Source organism: Sminthopsis crassicaudata, chromosome 1 (assembly GCF_048593235.1).
Source record: "Sminthopsis crassicaudata isolate SCR6 chromosome 1, ASM4859323v1, whole genome shotgun sequence".
Lineage (NCBI taxonomy): Eukaryota > Metazoa > Chordata > Mammalia > Dasyuromorphia > Dasyuridae > Sminthopsis > Sminthopsis crassicaudata.
Window position 1 is genome coordinate 61,368,225 of NC_133617.1, and position 22,511 is coordinate 61,390,735.

Here is a 22,511-nt window from a genome sequence, read left to right on the forward strand (position 1 = left end):
TAATAAATGAAGGATTTTATATTTAATTCTAAAGGCAACTGAGAGCCATTGGTATTTAGTGGAATAAATGTGACAGAGTGAGATCTACGCTTTAGGAAAATTACTCTAATGGTTAAAGGAAGAATAGATTTGAATGAGAGAAATGAAGAATTCAACTTTCTACCTCCCAATGTTTTCCCCAGAAGTAGCAGTGTTTCATTTCAAAGACAAGGAGTCATCCCCATCACTGAGAAGAGGCTGTTTTGCTAATGAGTTTCCTAAGGGCATTTTTTATGTCTTTATTTCTTAGTGTATAGATGAAGGGATTCAACATGGGGGTGACAACAGCATACATTGCTGAGGCAACTGTGGTTTTCCAGGAAGAGTGAGTAGCTGAGGAACTCAAATATACTCCAAACCCTGTGCCATAGAATAAAGAAACAACAGAGAGGTGAGATCCACAAGTAGAAAAGGCTTTATACTTACCCTGAGCAGATGGGACTTTTAAAATGGAAGAACAGATCTGAGTATAAGAGAAAATGATTCCTGTGAGAGGTAGGACGCCCAGCAGTCCAGCAACAATATATATCAAGATATAATTGATAAAGGTGTCAGAACAAGAGAGTTTTAGAACCTCAGCAAGATCACAAAAGAAGTGTGACATTTCATGGTCTTTACAAAAGGAGAGCCGTGTTACCATTACACTGTGAAGAAGGGAATTTAGGAGGCTTATTATCCAGGAAATCAGCACCAGAAAGCTACACAACCGAGGATTCATGATGGCTGTGTAATGTAGAGGATGACAGATAGCCACAAAACGATCATAGGCCATTGCAGTGAGGAGGAAATTGTCCAAACCAGCAAAAACTATAAAGAAGTATATCTGGACAAGACAGTTAGCATAGGGGATGGCCTTGTTTTTGGTCAAGATGCTCACCAACATATTGGGTATTGTGGTAGATACCACACAGAGATCCACAAAGGATAAATTGGAAAGGAAGAAATACATAGGGGTGTGAAGGTGAGAATCGGAGACAATGGCCAACATTATGAGCAGATTTCCAACCACTGTGACCAAGTATATGCCCAAGAACAGCCCAAAGAGGGGCCCTTGATGCTCTGGTTTCTCAGAAAATTGCAGGAGAATGAATTCAGTGAATTCTGTTTGGTTTCCTGGCACTATTGGGTCGACTTTTCTGCTGGGAAAGAGAAGTGAGAAGAGCATGGCATAAAAATACATTTATTCTTGTATCTTAAATGAAAAAACAGCAAACTCTGACTAATTATTTCTAGGTTCTTTCCCTTTCTCTGCAACTTATTGCCTTTCTGCTCTTAGATAAGTCACCATTTCTACACGCAACATAAACATAAGAGTAATGATGTGAACCTAAAAGTCTCCATAGTTCTTTTTAGTTCATACAACCTTTGGAGTATAAACAGCCACTTTTACAAATGAACACCCCATCAAATCAGCTCTGAACATCAGTGACCATTGTTCAGTGGAATAAAGAAATGAATACTATTCCCCAGTTGATCAACAGAAAAACTATATGAACAAGCAGTTTTCTGATGAAGATATCAAAAGAAATTGAAACCATAGGAAAAATGTTCTATACCATTATTGCTCACAGAAATGCAAAAATTCTGAGTATAACTATACACCTATCAGATTGACCAAAGTGATTGAATAAGAATGCAAACATATTAGATTAGATGTAGAAAAATGGAGTATTAATTGACTATTGGTCAAACTATGAAGTGACTCCACCATTTTGAAAAGCATTTTGTAATTATGCCCAAGAACTTATTAAACCATCTATCCCCTTTGACCAAGCAATTCGATTATCAGGTCAGTTTGTAAAGAAAATTATGGAGAAAGGAAAACAACCTATATGTTGTAAAATATTTACATCAGATTGCTTTATGGAGGTAAAGAACTGAAAATTGTGGGTATGCCCAATAACTGGGGAATAGCTGAACAAGTAATGGTATGTGATCACCATCTGATATTATTGTGAAATAATGTTGTCAATGATCTTAGAAAAAGATGAATGGGAAGAATCAATAGGATGTATAAATTAAGAATAATAATGTTTTAAGCACAACTTTCAGTAACTAAGTTATTTTGTTTAAGTATTCACATTAATTACAAAGGATATATAAAGTAAAATTCTATCTGCAAATGGTGAAAGAATCGCTAAATAAAAGCATGTATAAATGAATATAATATATGTAAATATATATATGTAAGTATACATATTTACATATATACACACACATTTTGGATCTAATGGTAGCTGTTTGTAAGATGAAGGAGGGAGAAAAAGAAGGAAAAAAGATACATGATGATTCTTACATATTAAAAAGAATAACACATTTTACTTAATAGATTTACAATTTTATGTATAGTCAGCTTTTTTAAACTCTCCTATATTATGGTAATGCTTATTTGTTTCTTAAGTTCTGAATAAAATAGACTTAATTTTGAAATAGTACATAAAATGTACTTAAGCCTAAAAAAGGAAGACATGCTACAAGCAGGGCATGTCTACTTCTACATTCAATAGCAGAGTAAGAGAATGGCGAAGTTGTATGACAAAAAGTTTTGGGCTGTCCGTTTTTTTATTGGAATCATAAAATCACATAGAAATGGAAAAGATCTCATAAGACACATAATATAAAAGGGTACTCACCAAAATTCCACTTTCTATTATACCTGGCAAATGGGCATCACATTTCCTTAAAAATCTCCATGAAGAAGAAACTCCCCTTTTCCTGAGAGAGCCTCTGAGTTTGGGTTTTTACTTTCCTTTCTATTGAATCCCAATATGCCTGTATTCAAGCTTTATATAATGCTCTGAGTCCTTGTAGAACAAATCTCATTTCTTTCCCATATAACATCCCTTGAAATATGTGAAACCATTCAGTGCAAATTGCATGTTTTATCTCCTTTAGACCAAGTAACTCCAGTCCTTTAGCTCATCTAAATAGGCCCTTCAACATAATGATTGCTCTCCCTTTCATACTGTCCATATTTTCAATGTTCTTTCCAAATCATAGTATCCAGAACTAAACAGAAATTTCATATGAGATCTTAAAAGAACAAGATGATCACTTCCTTATTGAAAACTATAACTCTTCTATGCAGTTTAACCTTGTTTTTATTGTTAGCTACTTTGCATTATATATCACTATTAACTCATATTAATTTAACTGTCTACTAGAAACCCTCACATCATTTTTTAAACTGAATTTCAGCCTTATATAAAAGGGAGTTTCTTTGGGCTTGTTTTTTTTTGTTCCCTTTTTAATATACTATAGCTACATATAGTTGGTTGTAGATATATCAGTCTTCCAGTATTTTGAGAATCTGTATTGCTAAGGCTTTCCTGAGATAGTCAGACTATATATGAAAGGGCATTTCTCTGAGAATCTGCTCCATCAAACTTAAAAGGATTATGGGAGTTCCAGACAATATTGCCTTCCAGTTCTGGCTCATGTTTATAATACTTCTAAACTTTGACATTCTTCTTCATTGACCTTGTTCTTTAAGTTTCTTTTCCATTATGTATGTGACTTTGCAAAGGAAAAAAAAAAAGACTATAATATGTGGCTCTGGCTAACAATACGGTATATCGAAGAAAGATTGAGGATTAAATGGGAGTATTCTGTCTGGAAAGGTGTTTCTAAAAGGATAGAGTCAATTCTCCACCTAAGACTTGAGAGTTCAGTTAATTTCAAATAAGGACAGGACTATCTTGCATATTCTTTATGTTAGCAAGAAAAGGCAAGGACAATCTAAATAAATGAGACAGACTATCTAAAAGAATAATCACTCTGAGGATTCTAATAGAACCTCAGAATTGAAATGGATACCAGTTGCCCCTTAGTCCAACTAGACCTAAATAAGATTTTGCAAAACATGATCCATGGAAAATGTAATATGGCTTTGAAGGGCATATACCAAGCTCTTCCTACATGGTTAGGAAGCGAAACTTTATCAAACATTTACTATGTGCTAAACACTGTACTAAGTGCTATTTACAAAAACAATAAATGACTGGGGGAAGGAGAGGTGAAGCATGGATAGTAAAGCATGGTGTCTCTCTTCCCCCAGCCCCTTAATCCCCACAATATTAAAGGCAGATAATTGTAAACTCACTGATAATTGATCAGAGTCTTTAGTTTACAGTATGGTTGCATTGTATACCATTAAACAACCTAGTACAAAACACTTCCTGGAGAGGAATAATTCCTCATAGTAGAATTCAAAAAATCTTTGCACAAACTGACTTTTATAGCTATAAACTCAGCATAAGCCTGAGCATTCAGAGAAATGGTGATAAGAATAGAAGGTAGAAAGGAAGGAGAGTGGGAAAGAGGAATATAAAATCGAATTAGAATAAGTCAGAATTTCAAATCATGTGATCTATCTCCTATCAGTACCAGGAAATGAGAAGGAAAAAAGACCAAGTAAACAAGTTGACTAAAAGATGAGAAAACATTATATTAGGATTATAGAGAGAAGACAGTATAAAGTGATGTGTGAGTCAGAGATAACTACTTCTGCTAAATTTAAGAAAATCTAAGGAACATTCATAAATATTCATAGTCATATATCATACAATATTAACACCCCTTATAAAAAGCCCAACCAGATATCTTGATACATTGGATGATACTCCAAGTACTATAGAGTTTCTGTCAGTGTCTTTATCATATATTTCTTCCTGAAAATCTCTCTAGGAATTTTAACCCATTCTATGAAAACTACTCCTATTTCTATCTTGATATCATAAGAAATGGTTATCTGAGTAGGAAATCTGTCAATTATCTCACATTTGCTGATCCTATGACATGAAGCCTGAGTGACAGGTTTATTCTGCAGTGCATTTCAGAAGTATGTAGAATGACAGTAGTCATTTGACTTTTGTATGAGAAAGGAATTAACATAATTTAATATCTTTATTATTGAATTAGGAGCATAACCCATATCCTTTTCTTGGGTTATCATTGATGCATCTGAGACTTACCTTTGGCTAAAGATTGTTCCTGGTGTTTGGATTATACTTGGCTGAGATGGATTGGGCAATAATGGAATCATATTTCTGTTATTGTAACAAAAAAAATTCTTTCTAAAAGAATTTAAGGTCATCAAAAAAAATCCACAAAAAAAGATCTCATTTGAGTATTACAAAAAAAAAATACACCACAACATTAATAAGGAAATGTTGATACCCATTTTATGGCTCAAGAATCAATAATGACAATAATTAGATCAAGGTTTTATGAATGCATAGAACCTGAACATGATTAAGAGTATAGGGTTTATTCTACTTTCCTTTGCTTTTCCTCCAGCCTTGGTCCTGGGCTCAACTCTGGGCTTGTAAGTAGACCCTGACTTAGGTGAGATTTTCTTACATTATCTGAGCCATGTTGGGTTTGCTAGAATCTCCTTGAGTTTCTGTACAGCAACAGGTTCTTCTCTTTTCCTTTACTTTCCATTTCTTTTAGACTCCCTTCCTAATACTTCCTACTTCCAATCACTTACTGAATATAATCAATGGAACAGATTTGCCTTACTGCATCTGTTGGAATGAAGGACAAGGAAGTCAGTTACTTGGTTTCCAGAAATAGTGGAGAGCTTTGAGCAGTTAGGTTGATATCTCTTGGAAGTACAAACAGAATCTGTCCTGGCCAGCTAGCTATTATCTATTCCTATGGAAGAACAAGAAGAATATTTGAAACTTCTAGTGTCCTAGAGGCTCAATTCCCCAAATCCATTATTAGAAAAAGCATATAATTGTCATTCCCATCCCCAAACACCTGAAATCCCTATAGGGCAGGAAACTTTGGCAGAAATCTTCCTAACTAACATCAAAGTACCAAACCCTGGAGATTTGATGCAGGAAAGTATCTCAGAGAGCCTTCAGTACAATCTGAATCATCTACTACATTCCAAATAAGGAATCCACTGAATCTCAGAGCATTTCATTCTGCTATCATCATGTTTTAAGCTCAATAAAGTTATTGCTTCTGCTGAACTCAAATCTTCTTTGTTTTTTTTTTTGTTTGTTTGTTTTGTTTTGTTATTTTTGCATCTGCAGCCCAGCAGAATAAATCCAATCACTCTTTCATGTTAAATAATTTCAAACCCAATAAAATGCTTATTATCTTAAGATATAGTCTTCTCTCTAAGAGAAATTTCTCTAATTTCTTTAATTGTTCCTCTTACATATCATTTTGCCTTCCCAATCTGAGTCTAAGAGTATTTACTTCTATTAAATTTCATCTAATTAGATTTGGCTCAATATTATACCTATTCAAAAAATTAAATATATATATATATATATATTGTCGTGTACAACACATTATATATGTATATAAAACTAAACATTATTATACATAATAACATGAAACATTTGTATTTTAGTCATGTTATAAATAAAATAAATAAAACTAGACTAGCCCAAAGCAGTTCTTTCTTTGGAATTCTTTCTTTGGATCACATTTTTCATTATGTCTTTCAGAGTTGTTCAACATCTTTTAAAATAAAGCAACCACTAAAATATTTCATCAACATTGAACATTTGGTCAACTAATCAAACTGGCTTGATTGCTCTATAGTTAAACCAATTAATTTGAATTCATAAAGTATCAACAACTTTTTTTCTGTTTCTTGCTGAGGCAATTGGGGTTAAGTGATTTGTCCAGGACCACACAGTTAGGAAATGTTAAGTGTCTGAGACCAGATTTGAACTCAGGTCCTCCTGACTTCAGGGCTAGTGCTCTGTCCACTGCACTACCTAACTGCCCAACCATTCATTCTTTTTTTAATTATATTTTCAAGATATATGCATGGCTAATTTTTCAGCATTGACATTGGGTTTATTTTGTATCCTACAACTTTGCTAACGGTGTGGATTATTTCTAATACCTTTTTAGTAGAATTTCTAGGGTTTTCTGAGTATACTGTCATATCATCAGCAAAAGTGATAATTTGGTTTCCTCATTACCTATTTTAATTCCTTTAATCTCTTTCTCAACTCTTATTGCCAAAGATAGCATTTCTAATACAATATTGAATAGTAATGGTGATAATGGGCAACTTTGTTTCACTCCTTATCTTATTAGGAATAGTTCCAGTTTATCCCCATTACTTATGATGCTTACTGATGGTTTTAAATAGATCCTACTGATTAGTTTAAGGAAAAATCAATTTATTCCTATACTCTTAAGTTGTTTTTTTAATAGGAATGGATGTTGGATTTTATCAAATGCCTTTTCTGCAACTGTTGTGATGATCATATGATTTTTGTTAATTTGGTTACTGATATGGTCAATTATACTAATAGTTTTCCTTATATTGAACCAGCCCTGCGTTCCTGGTTTAAATCCTACTTAGTCATGTTGCATTATTTTGGGCATGATTTTCTGTACTCTTTTTGCTAATATCTTATTTAATATTTTAGCATCGATATTCATGAAGGAGATTGGTCTATAATTTTCTTTCTCTGTTTTAAACCTGCCTGGTTTAAGTATCAGTACCATGTCTATGTCATAAAAGGAATTTGTTAGGATTCATTCATTCCCTATTTTTTCAAGTAGTTTATATAGCATTGGGGCTAATTGTTCTTTAAATGTTTGGTAGAATTCCATCTGGTCCTGGGTATTTTTTCTTAGGGAGTTGATTAACAGCATGTTCATTTCTTTTTCAAAAATGTCATTATTTAAGCAATTTACTTCCTCCTCTGTTAATCTAGGAAGCCTATATTTTTGGAAGTAGTCTTCCATTTCACTTAGGTTATCATATTTATTGGCATAAAGTTGGACAAAGTAACTCTTTATTATTGCTCTAATTTCCTCTTCATTGGTGGAAAGTTCTTCCTTTTCATTTTTATGACTAACAATTTGATTTTCTTCTTTCCTTTTTCTAATCAGATGATTTACCAAAGATTTATCTATTTTATTGGTTTTTTTTTCATAAAACCAACTCTTAGTTTTATTTATTAATTCAATAGCTTTTTTTTTTTTTACTTTCAATATTATTAATTTTTAGAATTTCAAGTTTAGTATCTGATTGGTGGTTTTTAATTTGGTCTTTTTCTAGTTTTTTAAGTTGCAAGCCCAATTCATTGATCTTCTCTTTCTCTATTTTATTCAAGTAAGCCTGTAAAAATATAACATTTCCATTTATTACTACTTTGGCTTGCATCCCACACATTTTGGTATGATATCTCATTATTGTTATTTTCTTGGGTAAAGTTATTAATTATGTCTATAATTTGCTATTTCACCCAGTCATTTTTTAAGATGAGATTATTTAATTTCCAATTACTTTTTTGTCCCTATTTTTTTATCCCTAACTTTTTGTGGAATGTAGTTTTTATTGAAACGTGATCTGAAAAGAAAGCATTTACTATTTCTGCCTTCCTGCATTTAATTTTGAAGTCTTTATGTCCTAATATATGGTCAATTTTTGAATAGGTTCCATGAACTGCTGAGAAGAAAGATACTCCTTTCTGTCACTATTCATTTTTCTCCAAAGATCTATCATACTTCATTTTTCTAATATTCTATTTACTTCTTTATTTGTTTTGTGGTTTGATTTATGTAATTCCGAGAGTGCAAAGTTGAGATAGTTTTGTTGTCTACTTCTTCTTGCAACTCTCTTAACTTCTCCTTTAATAAGTTAGATGCTATACCACTTGGTTCATATATGTTTAGTATTGATAATGCTTCATTGTCTATGCTACCCTTTAGCAAGATATACTTTCCTTCCTTATCTCTTTTAATTAGATCAATTTTTGCTTTTGCTTGATCTGAGATAAGGATGACGTTTTCTACTTCACCTGAAGCATAATAGATTCTGCTCTAGCCTTTTACCTTTACTCTGTATGTAACTCCCTGCTTTAAATGTGTTTCCTGTGAGTAGAGTTCTGACTTTTGATGCAGTCTGCTATCTGCCTCCACTTTATGGGAGAGTTCATTTCATTCACATTTACAATTAAAATTACTAATTCTGTATTTCCTGCCATCTTATTATCTCTAGATTATGCTTTTCTCTTTCTGGCCACTCTAACCCCCTTTCCCAGTATTAAACTTATGGGCACCACTTGCATCATGCAGTTCTCCCTCTTTAGGATACCTCCCTCCCCCCTTTGAATCCCTTCCCCTTTCTTATACCCTTCCCTTATTACTCTTTTCCTTTTCCCTTTTTCTCTCCCACTTTTTAATGGGGTGAAAGGAGCTTCAAATATGTCAATTATTTTCTCTTTGAGCCAACTATGATGAGAGTAAGATTCACACAGTGTTCCTCCCCTTTCTAAATTCCCTAAGATATGATAGGTTTCCTTTGCCTCTTCATGGGATGTAGTTTCCCTCTTTCCCTTTTTCTGATACTATCTCCTTTCGATTTCTACTTCCCTTTTTTATGTTATATCAGTAAAATCAAATTATTCATGTACTCTCTATGTATATCCACAATAGAAATACAATAATCAAGTGTTCTTTTTACCTTTTTCTGCTTCTCTTGAGTCCTATGGTTGGAGATCATTTTTTTTTTATTTAGATCTGCTTTTTGTCCTTAGAAACAAATGGAATTCATCTGTTTCACTAAATGACCATCTTCTTCCATAGAAGAAAATGCTCAGATTAGCTGGGTAGTTTATTCTTGGCTGCATTCCAAGTTCTTTTGCCTTTTGGAATATCAAATTCCAGGCCCTTTGATCCTTTAATCTGGAAGCAGCCAGATTTTGAGTGATCCTTATTGTGGCATTTCGGTATTTGAATTTTTTTTTCTGGCTGCTTGTGATATTTTTTCCTTATTTTTTTAGTTCCAAAATTTTGCCACAATATTCCTTGGTGTTTTAATGTTAGGGTCTTTTTCAGAAGGTGTTAGATGAATTCTTTCAATGCCTATTTTACCTTGTTATTCTATTACATCTGGGCAGTTCTCTTTGATGATTGCTTGTAAAATAGTATGCAGGCTCTTTTTTTCATCATAATTTTTGGGAAGCCCAATGATCCTCAGATTATGTCTCCTAGATCTATTTTCCAGGTCTGTTGTTTTTCCAAGTTGATATTTAACATTTTTTTCTAGTTTTTATTTTTTTTGGTTTTGCTTCAATGATTCTTGATGTCTCAATAAATCATTCATTTCTATTTGTTCAGTTCTGATTTTTAATGAGTTATTTTCTTCATTAGCTTTTTAAAAAAAAAAAACTTCTTTTTTATATGTCCAATTGAGTTTTTAAATGAGTTGTTTTGTTCTATGGATTTTTTTTTTTTTTTTTTGCATTTCACTTATTTTTTTCCTTTACTGAGTTATTTTCTTTTTCTTGCTCACAAATCCTACTTTCTTGGGAGTTCTTTATCTTTTCCAATTCACAAATCCTGCTTTCCTGGGGGTTCTTTACCAGTTCACAAATTCTGTTTCTCTATACTTCCTGGGAGTTCTTTACTTTTTCCAATTCACATTTCAGGAAGTTGTTACTCTCTTGCATAGCTTCTCTTTCCTTTCCCCATCTTTCTTCTAGTTCTCTTTTAAGATTTTTTATAGTTTCTTCAAGGAGAGCCTTTTGTGTTGGGGACCAGGTTATATCCCCCTTTGGGGTATTGTCTGGAGATTGTCTGCTATTAATCTCCTTGGTGTTGAAAACCTGCTCTCTTTTTGTATAGAAGCTATCTATCGTCCTTTTGATTTTTTTACTCACTTTTTAAAAAAAGCATTTAGGGTCTGCCTTCAGGGCAAGGAGGTTACCAGCTTCCTCTGCAGAGCAGGGATAGGTGTATGGAGAGTAGTTGTCCTGTCAATGGGCTGCAACAAGCAGCCAAGCTGCAGGAGTGTTCTGGGAGTGCTCACATTGGAAGTGACTAGGCCTAGGTATCACAGCCGAGCTGCTAAGAAGTGCCTTGCAAGGAGCCCCGTTTTGAGGATTAGCGACTACCTTGGGGCTAGAGGCTAAGCAGCAAAATTTGGGTATTAGCAGTTGCCCAGCAAACCACAAGGCACTGGGAAATGTCTCTGCCTGGGTAGCATAGTTGAGCTGGGGAAATTCCACTGCCCCAGGCTGAACCCCTCACTGTGCAGATTAGATGCTGCCTTGAGCTATGCCCCCTGACTTGTAGATTTGTGACTGCCCTCCACAAAAGCCCCTAGCTGCAGAATGCCACTGCAGAGCTGTGTTATGGTCTGCATGAATCACTTCCATTCCTGGATGGGCACAGCCAGATCCTGTTAGTCTCTGGTGTTCTTCAGAGTACTCTCTACCCTAGGCTCTAATTTCTCTGCTGGTCCTCTACTCTGCAATGAAAATAAAGGAGTCAGCCTATGGCAGAGAGCTCTCTGTAAACCTTCCAACCACAGAGGCCACCCCTGTTGCTGCTTCGCTCCAAATGCTAGCCTCTTATTGTATCCCTGCCTGCACTGGTCTTTTCCCACCACTCAGGACAAACCTTTTCTGGTGATCTTCCAGATTATTTTTGGCTGGTGAATTGTTACACTTCCAATCTTTGTGAATTTCACCAGTCAGCGCTATTTTTGAGGCTGAATTTAATAATTAGTAATGAGGGTATGAGAGAGGCTTAGGAAGTCATGTGGGCCTTCTCCGCCATCTTGGCTGCACCCCCAATACATGTTAAATATGTTAAAGTATATGTTAAATACAATATATGTATACATATCCATACAATTATTTTGCTGCACAAGAAAAATCAGACTTTGAAATAATGTAAAATTAACATGAGAAGGAAATAAAAAAATGCAAGCAGACAAAAACAGAGGGATTGGAAATGCTATGTAGTGGTTCACCCTCATTTCCCAGAGTTCTTTTGTTGGGTGTAGTTGGTTCTATTCATTATTGAACAAATGGAACTGATTTGGTTCATCTCATTGTTGAAGAGAGCCATAACCATCAGAAATGATCATCATATAATATTATTGTTGAAGTCTATAATGATCTCCTGGTCCTGCTTATTTCACTCAGCATCAGTTCATGTAAGTTGGTGAATTCTTTCAATGGTCTTTTACCTTCTGATTCGAGGACATTAGGGCAATTTTCCTTTATGATTTCCTGTAAGATAATGTCTAGGTTCTTTTGTTCATCAGGGCTTTCAGGAAATCCAATAATCCTTAGATTGTCTTTCCTAGATCTATTTTCCAGGTTAGTTGTTTTTCCTAGGAGGTATTTCATATTTTCTTCTATTTTTCTTTTTTTTTTGGTTCTGTTTCACTGATTATTGAAATCTTATTGAATCATTCCCTTCCATTTGTTTAATTCTAATTTTTAGTGTATTATTTTCTTCAGTTACCTTTTTTAAAGCTCCATTTGTATTTGGCCAACTGAATTGTTTTGTTCATTGCATTTTTTCCATTTCACATTCTGTTTTTCAATTGAGTTGGTATCATTTTCATATCTATTTTGTAAGGACTTATTTCCTTTTTTTCATTTCATCAAATCCATTTTGTAGGGAGTTGTATGATTTTCCCATTTAATCAAATCTATTTTTAAAGAAGTTTTCTTCAAATAATTTGTTTTTCCTTTTTCATACCCGCTTGCAAAGATCTCATTCTCCCCCCTCCTATTTTTCTTTTAACTCTCTTTTAAGATCCTTTTTGAAATCTTCCAAGAAAGTCCTGTGAAATGCGGACCAGATCATATCTTCCTTTGGGACTTCATCTGGAGTTGATTGGCCTTTTGGAACCTCAGAGCTTGTGGTCTGTTCTTTCTCTCTCTGCATAAAAATTGTCTACGGTCAGATTTCTTTTTGCCTTTGTTCATTTTTTAAAAGGTTGAGATTTGCTCTTAAAGCAAAGGAGTGGGGGACTTCCGGCCAAGATGGCGGCGTGGAGGCAGACAGCTGCTTGAGCTCCTCGTTTTCTCTCAGAACTTACTTCATGACAAGCCTCTGACTTAATGCTTGACCCAGAAAGAAATCCACAAATAATCACCAAGAGAAGACATCCTTGAAAGTCGCCAGAAAAGGTCTGTGTTTGCTCGGGGGAGGGCCAATCAGACTGGGCGCAGACTGAGGGCAGACAGCCAGAGCAAGACAGGCAGCTCACACAGCTCAGACCGGAGGGGGAGGGGTGTGATCTCTGCCTTTTCTGTGAAAGGGCTTTTGCCCCAGTGTGGATGCTCCCTCTTGGCAGCAAGCCAGGAGCAGTGGAGAGGGTGTAAACACCAGAGGTGAAGATTAAAACCCCAGAAAGCCAGCGTCTCTCAGAGCCCGGCCACCCCCAACCCCCACCTGGACTGACTCGGTGCGTTCTCAGAGCCTCAGAGCGCAGACTCAGTACAGTCTTTGCTGTTCTGTTAGTGGCTCTCTGCTGCCCTACCCCCAGTCTGTAGAGGAAGCCCATTAATACCATCCAGCCCCATCCCCCGCAAAACAGACCAATTGTTTCTCTTTTCAGTTTGTTTTCTTTGATTCCTACTCTGACAAAATGAACAAAAAATTCAAAAGGGCTCTAACCATTGACAGCTTCTGTGTGGAGAGGGAGCAGACTTCAAATGCTGAGGAGACTAGGAACAGACTGTCCCCAGATGTATCCCCTGGGAGGGAAATAAGCTGCTCCTCAATACAAAAGAACCTCATAGAGGAAATCAAAAAGGCTCTCACAAGAGAGCTGGAAGAGAAATGGGAAAAGGAAAGGGAAGCTTGGCAAGAGAGCCTGGAGAAGTCATCCCATGCATTCAAAGACAGAGTGGATAAAGAAATCAAATCATTGAGAAACAAGATTAGTGAGCTGGAAAAAGTAAACAACTCCAAGGAAAACAGGATTAGTGAGCTGGAAAAGGTAAACAACTCCAAGGAAAACAGGATTAGTGAGCTGGAAAAAGAAATCAGCTCTCTAAAAAATAAAATGGATAAAATGGAAAAAAAATTCCATAGAAGATAAAAACTCAATTGGACAATTACAAAGAGATATAAAAAAAGTGAGTGAAGAAAATACATCATTGAAAATTAGACTGGAACAAGTAGAAATGAATGACTCAAGGAGAAACCAAGAGGGAGTCAAGCAAAACCAGAGAAATGAAACAATTGAAAAGACTGTCAAGTACCTTACCAGAAAGACAACAGACCTGGAAAACAGATCCAGGAGAGACAATTTGAGAATAATCGGACTCCCTGAAAAATGGGAGGAAAAAAAGAGCTTGGACACCATTTTAGAGGAAATTATCAAAGAGAACTGCCCAGACGTTTTGGAAACAGAGGATAAAATAGACATTGAAAAAATTCATCGATCACCTACTGAAAGGGACCCTAAAATCAAAACGCCAAGAAATATAGTGGCCAAGTTCAAGAACCATCAGACAAAGGAAAAGATATTGGAAGCTGCTAGAAAAAAGCAATTCAGATATGGAGGATCCACAATAAGGATAACCCAGGATCTAGCAGCGTCCACATTAAAAGAACGCAGGGCCTGGAACATGATATTCCGAAAGGCTAAGGAACTTGGTATGCAGCCAAGAATAACTTACCCAGCAAGAATGAGCATCGTTTTCCAGGGAAGAAGATGGACATTTAACGAAATAAATGAATTCCATCTATTTTTGATGAAAAAACCAGACCTACATAAAAGGTTTGATCTTCAAATACAGAACTCAAGAGATTTCTAAAAAGGTAAAAAGAAATCTTGAGAACTATACTTCTGTCAAAAAAATATGTAAAGAACATATGTACAATTTGTCTTAGAAACTAGAGGTGGAAAGGAGATTATATCATAAAAAAGTGTAAAGTGGTGGTACTACATCTCATGAAGAGGCAAAGGTAACCTATTATATCTGAGAGAAAGAAAGGAGGGAGATGAACATAGCGTGTATCAATAGACATATTCAATTTATGGTGAAACTTCTTCCACTTCATTGAAAAGTGAAAGGGAAGGAGTAAGCTAAGGGGAAGGGAATACAGTAATTTCAAGGAAAAGGGGTAAAATAAGGGGAGGAACTTTAAGGTGGGGGAGGGATCCTAAAAAGGGAGGGCTGTGAAAAGCAAGTGGTGTTCACCAGCTTAATACTGGATAGGAGGGTAAAAGGGAAGGAAAGGGGAAAAGCATAAGCAGGGGTTAATAGGATGGCAAGCAATATAGAATTAGTCATTCTAACCATAAATGTGAATGGGGCAAACTGCCTCATAAAGAGGAAGCAGTTAGCAGACTGGATTAAAAGTCAGAATCCTACTATATGTTGTTTACAGGAAACACACCTGAAACAGGGTAAGACATTCAAACTAAAAGTAAAAGGGTGGAGCAGAATCTATTACGCTTCAGGCAAAACCAAAAAAGCAGGAGTAGCCATCCTCATCTCAGATCAAGCAAAAACAAAAATTGATCTAATTAAAAGAGATAAGGAAGGGCATTATATCCTGCTAAAGGGCAGCATCAATAATGAAGCAGTATCAATATTAAACATGTATGCACCAAGTGGTGCAGCATCTAAATTCTTAAAAGAGAAATTAAGAGAGCTGCAAGAGGAAATAGATAGCAAAACTATAATAGCGGGAGATCTCAACGTTGCACTCTCAGAATTAGATAAATCAAACCACAAAATAAATAAGAAAGAAGTCAAAGAGGTAAATAGAATACTAGAAAAGTTTGATATGATAGATCTTTGGCGAAAGCTAAATGGAGACAGAAAGGAATATACTTTCTTCTCAGCAGTTCATGGAACCTATACAAAAATTGATCATATACTAGGGCATAAAAACCTCAAAATCAAATGCAGTAGGGCAGAAATAGTAAATGCATCCTTTTCAGACCATAAGGCAATCAAAATAACATTTAATAAAAAGCCAGGGGAAAATAGACCAAAAAATAATTGGAAACTAAATAATCTCATACTAAAGAATGATTGTGTAAAACAGCAAATCATAGACATAATTAATAACTTCACCCAAGAAAATGACAATAATGAAACATCATACCAAAATGTGTGGGATACAGCCAAAGCAGTAATAAGGGGAAGTTTTATATCTCTACAGGCCTACTTGCATAAAATAGAGAAAGAGAGGGCCAACGAATTGGGCTTACAACTAAAATTGCTAGAAAAGGAACAAATTAAAAACCCCCAGACAAACACAAAACTTGAAATTCAAAAAATAAAAGGTGAGATTAATAAAATTGAAAGTAAAAAAACTATTGAATTAATTAATAAAACTAAGAGTTGGTTTTATGAAAAAACCAACAAAATAGACAAAACCTTAGTAAACCTGATTAAAAAAAGGAAAGAGAAAAAGCAAATTGATAGTCTTGAAAATGAAAAGGGTGAACTCACCACTAATGAAGAGGAAATTAGAACAATAGTTAGGAGCTACTTTGCTCAACTTTATGCTGATAAATTCGATAACTTAAATGAAATGGAAGAATACCTTCAAAAATATAGCTTGCCCAGATTAACAGAGGAAGAAGTAAGTAGTCTAAATAGTCCCATCTCAGAAAAAGAAATAGACCGAGCTATTAACCAACTTCCTAAGAAAAAGTCCCCAGGACCAGATGGATTTACAGGTGAATTCTACCAAACATTTAAAGAACAACTAACTCAGAAATGAGCAGAACCAGAAGATCACTATACACTTCAACAACAATACTGTATAAGGATGTATTCTGATGGAAGTGGAAATCTTCAACATAAAGAAGATCCAACTCACTTCCAGTTGATCAATGATGGACAGAAATAACTATACCCAGAGAAGGAACACTGGGAAGCGAATGTAAATTGTTAGCACTACTCTCTATCTACCCAGGTTACTTATACCTTCGGAAGGTAATAATTAATGTGCAACAAGAAAATGGTATTTACACACATATATTGTATCTAGGTTATATTGTAACACATGTAAAATGTATGGGATTACCTGTCATAGGGGGAAGGGAGTGGAGGGAGGGAGGGGATAATTTGGAAAAATGAATAAAAAAAAAAAAAAGAACAACTAACTCCAATGCTATGTAAACGATTTGAAAAAATAGGGATTGAAGGAGTCCAACCAAATTCCTTCTATGACACAGACATGGTACTGATACCTAAACCAGGTAGATCGAAAACTGAGAAAGAAAACTATAGACCAATTTCCTTAATGAATATTGATGCTAAAATCTTAAATAATATATTAGCAAATAGACTTCAGAAAATCATCCCCAGGATAATACACTATGACCAAGTGGGATTTATACCAGGAATGCAGGGCTGGTTTAATATTAGGAAAACTATAATATAATTGACCATATTAATAATCAAATTAATAAAAACCATATGATCATCTCAATAGATGCAGAAAAAGCATTTGATAAAATCCAACATCCATTCCTGCTAAAAATGCTTGAGAGTATAGGAATAAATGGACTATTCCTTAAAATAATAAGGAACACATATTTAAAACCTTCAGTAAACATCATATGTAATGATGATAAACTAGAACCTTTCCCTGTAAGATCAGGAGTGAAACAAGGTTTCCCACTATCACCATTACTATTCAATATAGTACTAGAAACTAGCCTCAGCAATAAGAGCCAAGAAAGAGATTCAAGGAATTAGAGTAGGAAATGAGGAAATCAAATTATCACTTTTCGCAGATGACATGATGGTATACTTAGAGAACCCCAAAGACTCTGCTAAAAAGCTATTAGAAATAATTCAGAATTTTATCAAAGTTGCAGGGTACAAAATAAATCCACATAAATCCTCAGCATTTTTATACATTACCAACACAATCCAACAGCAAGAGATACAAAGAGAAATTCCATTCAAAATAATAGTCGATAGTATAAAATATTTGGGAATATATCTACCAAAGGAGAGTAAGGAATTATATGAGAAAAATTACAAAACACTTGCCACAAAAATAAAGTCAGATTTAAATAACTGGAAAGACATTCAGTGCTCTTGGATAGGCCGAGCGAATATAATAAAGATGACAATACTCCCCAAACTAATCTATTTATTTAGTGCTCTACCAATCAGATTCCCAAGAAACTATTTTAATGACCTAGAAAAAATAACAACAAAATTCATATGGAAGAATAAAAGGTCGAGAATTGCAAGGGAACTAATGAAAAAAAAGTCAGAGGAAGGTGGTCTAAGTATACCTGATTTAAAGGTATATTATAAAGCAACAGTCACCAAAACCATTTGGTATTGGCTAAGAAATAGACTAGTTGATCAGTGGCATAGGTTAGATTCACAGGGCAAGATAGTGAATAAAAATAGCAATCTAATCTTTGACAAACCCAAAGATCCCAAATTTTGGGATAAGAATTCATTATTTGACAAAAACTGCTGGGAAAACTGGAAATTAGTATGGCAGAAACTAGGCATGGACCCACATTTAACGCCACATACTAAGATACGATCAAAATGGGTCCAAGATTTAGGCATAAAGAACAAAATCATAAATAAATTGGAGGAACATGGGATGGTTTACCTCTCAGACTTGTGGAAGAGGAAGGAGTTTGTGTCCAAGGGAGAACTAGAGACCATTATTGATCACAAAATACAAAATTTTGATTACACCAAATTAAAAAGTTTCTGCACAAACAAAACTAATGCAAACAAGATTAGAAGGGAAGTAACACATTGGGAAAACATTTTTACAGTTAAAGGTTCTGATAAAGGCCTCATCTCCAAAATATACAGAGAATTAACTTTAATTTATAAGAAATCAAGCCATTCTCCAATTGATAAATGGTCAAAGGATATGAACAGACAATTTTCAGATGATGAAATTAAAACTATTTCCACTCATATGAAAGAGTGTTCCAAATCACTATTGATCAGAGAAATGCAAATTAAGACAACTCTGAGGTATCATTACACACCTGTCAGATTGGCTAAGATGACAGGAACAACTAACGATAAATGTTGGAGGGGCTGTGGGAAAACTGGGACACTGATGCATTGTTGGTGGAGTTGTGAAAGAATCCAACCATTCTGGAGAGCAATCTGGAATTATGCCCAAAAAGTTATCAAAATGTGCATACCCTTTGACCCAGCCATACTACTACTGGGCTTATACCCCAAGGAACTACTAAAGAAGGGAAAGGGACCTGTATGTGCCAAAATGTTTGTGGCAGCCCTTTTCATAGTGACTAGAAGCTGGAAGATGAATGGATGTCCATCAATTGGAGAATGGTTGGGAAACTATGGTATATGAATGTTATGGAATATTATTGTTCTATAAGAAATGACCAACAGGAGAAATACAGAGAGGCTTGGAGAGACTTACATCAACTGATGCTGAGTGAAACGAGCAGAACCAGAAGATCATTATACACTTCAACAATGATACTGTATGAGGATGCATGCTTATGGAAGTGGATTTCTTCAACATAGAGAAGAACTAATCCAATTCCAATTGATTAATGATGGACAGAACCAGCTACATCCAGAAAAGGAACACTGGGAAATGAATGTAAACTGTTATTTTTACCTTCTGAATCCAATTCTTCCTGTGCAACAAAAAATTCGGTTCTACACACATATATATTGTATCTAGAATATACTGTAATATATTTAACATATATAAGACTGCTTGCCATCGGGGGAGGGGGTTGGGAGAGGAAGGGAAAAAATCTGAATAGAAGTAAGTGCAAGGGATAATGTTGTAAAAAATTACCCATGCATATGTACTGTCAAAAATGTTATAATTAAAAAATAAAATAAAAATTAGAAAAAAATAATATTGCTGTTACTGTATACAATATATTTTTGGTTCTGCTCACTTCACTCTTCATCATTTTATACAAATCATTCCATACATTTCTAAAGTCATTGAACCTATCATTTCTTTTAGCACAGTAATATTTCCTCACAATCATTCATCACAACTTGTTCAGCCTTTCCCCCAATACCACTACACACTTGTCAGATTGGCTAAGATGACAGGAACAAATAACGATGAATGTTGGAGGGGCTGTGGAAAAACTGGGACACTGATACATTGTTGGTGGAGTTGTGAAAGAATCCAACCATTCTGGAGAGTAATCTGGAATTATTCCCAAAAAGTTATCAAAATGCGCATACCCTTTGACCCAGCCATACTACTACTGGGCTTATATCCCAAGGAAATACTAAAGAAGGGAAAGGGACCTGTATGTGCCAAAATGTTTGTGGCAGCCCTTTTCATAGTGGCTAGAAGCTGGAAGAGGAATGGATGTCCATCAATTGGAGAATGGTTGGGTAAATTATGGTATATGAATGTTATGGAATATTATTGTTCTATAAGAAATGACCAACAGGAGAAATACAGAGAGGCTTGGAGACACTTAAATCAACTGTTGCTGAGTGAAATGAGCAGAACCAGAAGATCACTATACACTTCAACAACAATACTGTATGAGGATGTATGCTGATGTAAGTGGATATCTTCAACATAGAGAAGAGCTAATCCAATTCCAATTGATTAATGATGGACAGAATCAGCTACATCCAGAACACTTATATTATTATAGAACTGTTATTTTTACCTTCTGAATCCAATTCTTCCTGTGCAACAAAAAAATTCAGTTCTACACACATATATTGTATCTAGAATATACTGTAATATATTTAACATGTATAAGACTGCCTGCCATCTGGGGGAGGGGGTTGGGGGAGGAAGGGAAAAAATCTGAATAGAAGTAAGTACAAGGGATAATGTTGTAAAAAAAATTACCCATGCATATGTACTGTCAAAAAAAAAGTTATAATTATAAAATAAAATAAAAATTAAATATAAAAAAAAAAAAAGCAAAGGAGTGACAGTTTCTTTAGTTTGCCCTGGGGCCAGTATGTTTGACTTACTTCCAGTGCTGCATAATTGTGGACAGGTGCTGAGTTCTTCCAGGGCTAGGCACCTTACAAGTTGCCTTTTGTAATTGCTTTAGGGTGATTTTAAAGCAAATATGCTAACTACCTGCTTGCAACCAGTCCAGAATAGCCGAAGACCCTCACAGAAGATTTCCTGGTGCATGGAAGCTGCAACACTCTGACTTCTGTCCTCACCTACTTGCCCTGGTCTCCCTCTGCTGTGGTCTGAGTTCATCAGACTGTCCCCCTACCCATTTGAAACAGACCTGTTCTTAAATTTTTCCAAGGTATCTTTTTCTGGGAACATGTTGTACTCTAGATATTTGCAGTTTCTGTCACTCCAAAATCAGTTTAGAGGTTTAATCTACTATTGTTTTGAGAAAAGGTCAGTGGAGGTCACATAAAGCCTCTATTCTACAGCTGGGACCGCAAATATAATTTTCAATTTAGACATCACAGGGAAAAGAAAAAAATCAAACACCACAAAGAAGCATATTTGGGCAAGAAATTCAGCAGAGGAGATAATCTTAGAGGCTCTAGTGGATACTAGACTAAGATAAAAAAGACAGGGTGGAGAGGAAGGAATATATTGAGGGTTGTAGGTAGGAGTGAGAGCTAATGAACAACATGTTGAGAAGGTTCCCAACTACAGTTATCATATACTTGCCTAAGAATGGCCCAAAGAAGGGCAACTGCTGCTATGGCTTCTCAGAAAGTCTCATGAGGAGGAATTCTGATACACATGTTTGGTTTTCTGGTCCCATGCCTCTTGTGTATATACAAAGGAAAACATGTGGCAATAGACTAAAATTGAAATATATACTTCACATTTTGTAATGGAAAGAACATTAGATTGGGACCCAGAAGACTTGTTTAAATTCCAAATCTGTCACTTAATGTCTATGTGATTTTAGGTTATTAATTCCTAAGTTATTGGACTCAATTTTCTCCTGTGTAAAATAAAGTTGGACTAGGTGAACTCAGTTTCTTTCCAGGTCTCACATCTCAGGAAATACTACTAACATAATTAGAATTTAAGAAATTATGAATGAAATGAAAAATCTCTTCTGAATAATAAAACTTTCCAAAATTACAAATGTTCTTTGAGCTAAACATTAAACACAGAGTGATAAAAAATATGAAAAAATGGAGCTTTAATTTAAAATTTGAAGCGAACATGATAGTCTTTCAACTCAACAAATTTTCAAATTGAGTTATATATAGATATATTCTCATGTATATGAAGTTTAAAATATATATATATATACATATATATATATGAAATACAAAAAGTAAAAAGAAAAAATTGATAGGAGAAAGTACAGTAGCTAGGACAGAAAAAAAGACTTTAAAAATATATAAGGGACTGAGTTTTTAAAATCACAGTGGTAATTTCAACAACAATGGATAAATGATCAAAAGACATGAGCAATTTTAAAAGAAATAAAATTCTAATCATTGAAATATTGTTCAATTTTATTGAAAATGAATGATGCAAAAATGTTTTAAAGATATAATCTCAATCTATAAAATGTGCTGAAAATAAAAACAAACCAATCCAGCATAGGTAGTGCTAGGGATGAATAGGTATACACATTAATTGCAGCTATAATTACAAAGTTCTAAAATATTTTTGGATAGAAGTCTGAAACTAAATAATAAAAGCTTACAAATCAGTAACTTTTGCCCCAATAACACCATTTTTGGACAATATCACAGAAGCACGAAAATATATTGATTCAAAGATTT

General features: G+C 34.8%; 1 protein-coding gene across 1 annotated transcript in view; it reads right to left on the reverse strand.

Moving 5' to 3' along the window:
- Nucleotides 1-223: 223 nt before the first annotated feature.
- LOC141552182 (olfactory receptor 7A10-like) overlaps nucleotides 224-22,511 on the reverse strand; it is a 53,514-nt gene continuing 31,226 nt past the window's right edge. The window contains exons 2-3 of the mRNA XM_074284638.1: nucleotides 21,462-21,566; nucleotides 224-1,178 (exon numbers count right to left, since the gene is read on the reverse strand). Coding sequence (XP_074140739.1) covers nucleotides 224-1,178; nucleotides 21,462-21,566 — 1,060 coding nt within the window. The remainder of the gene's footprint in view (nucleotides 1,179-21,461; nucleotides 21,567-22,511) is intronic.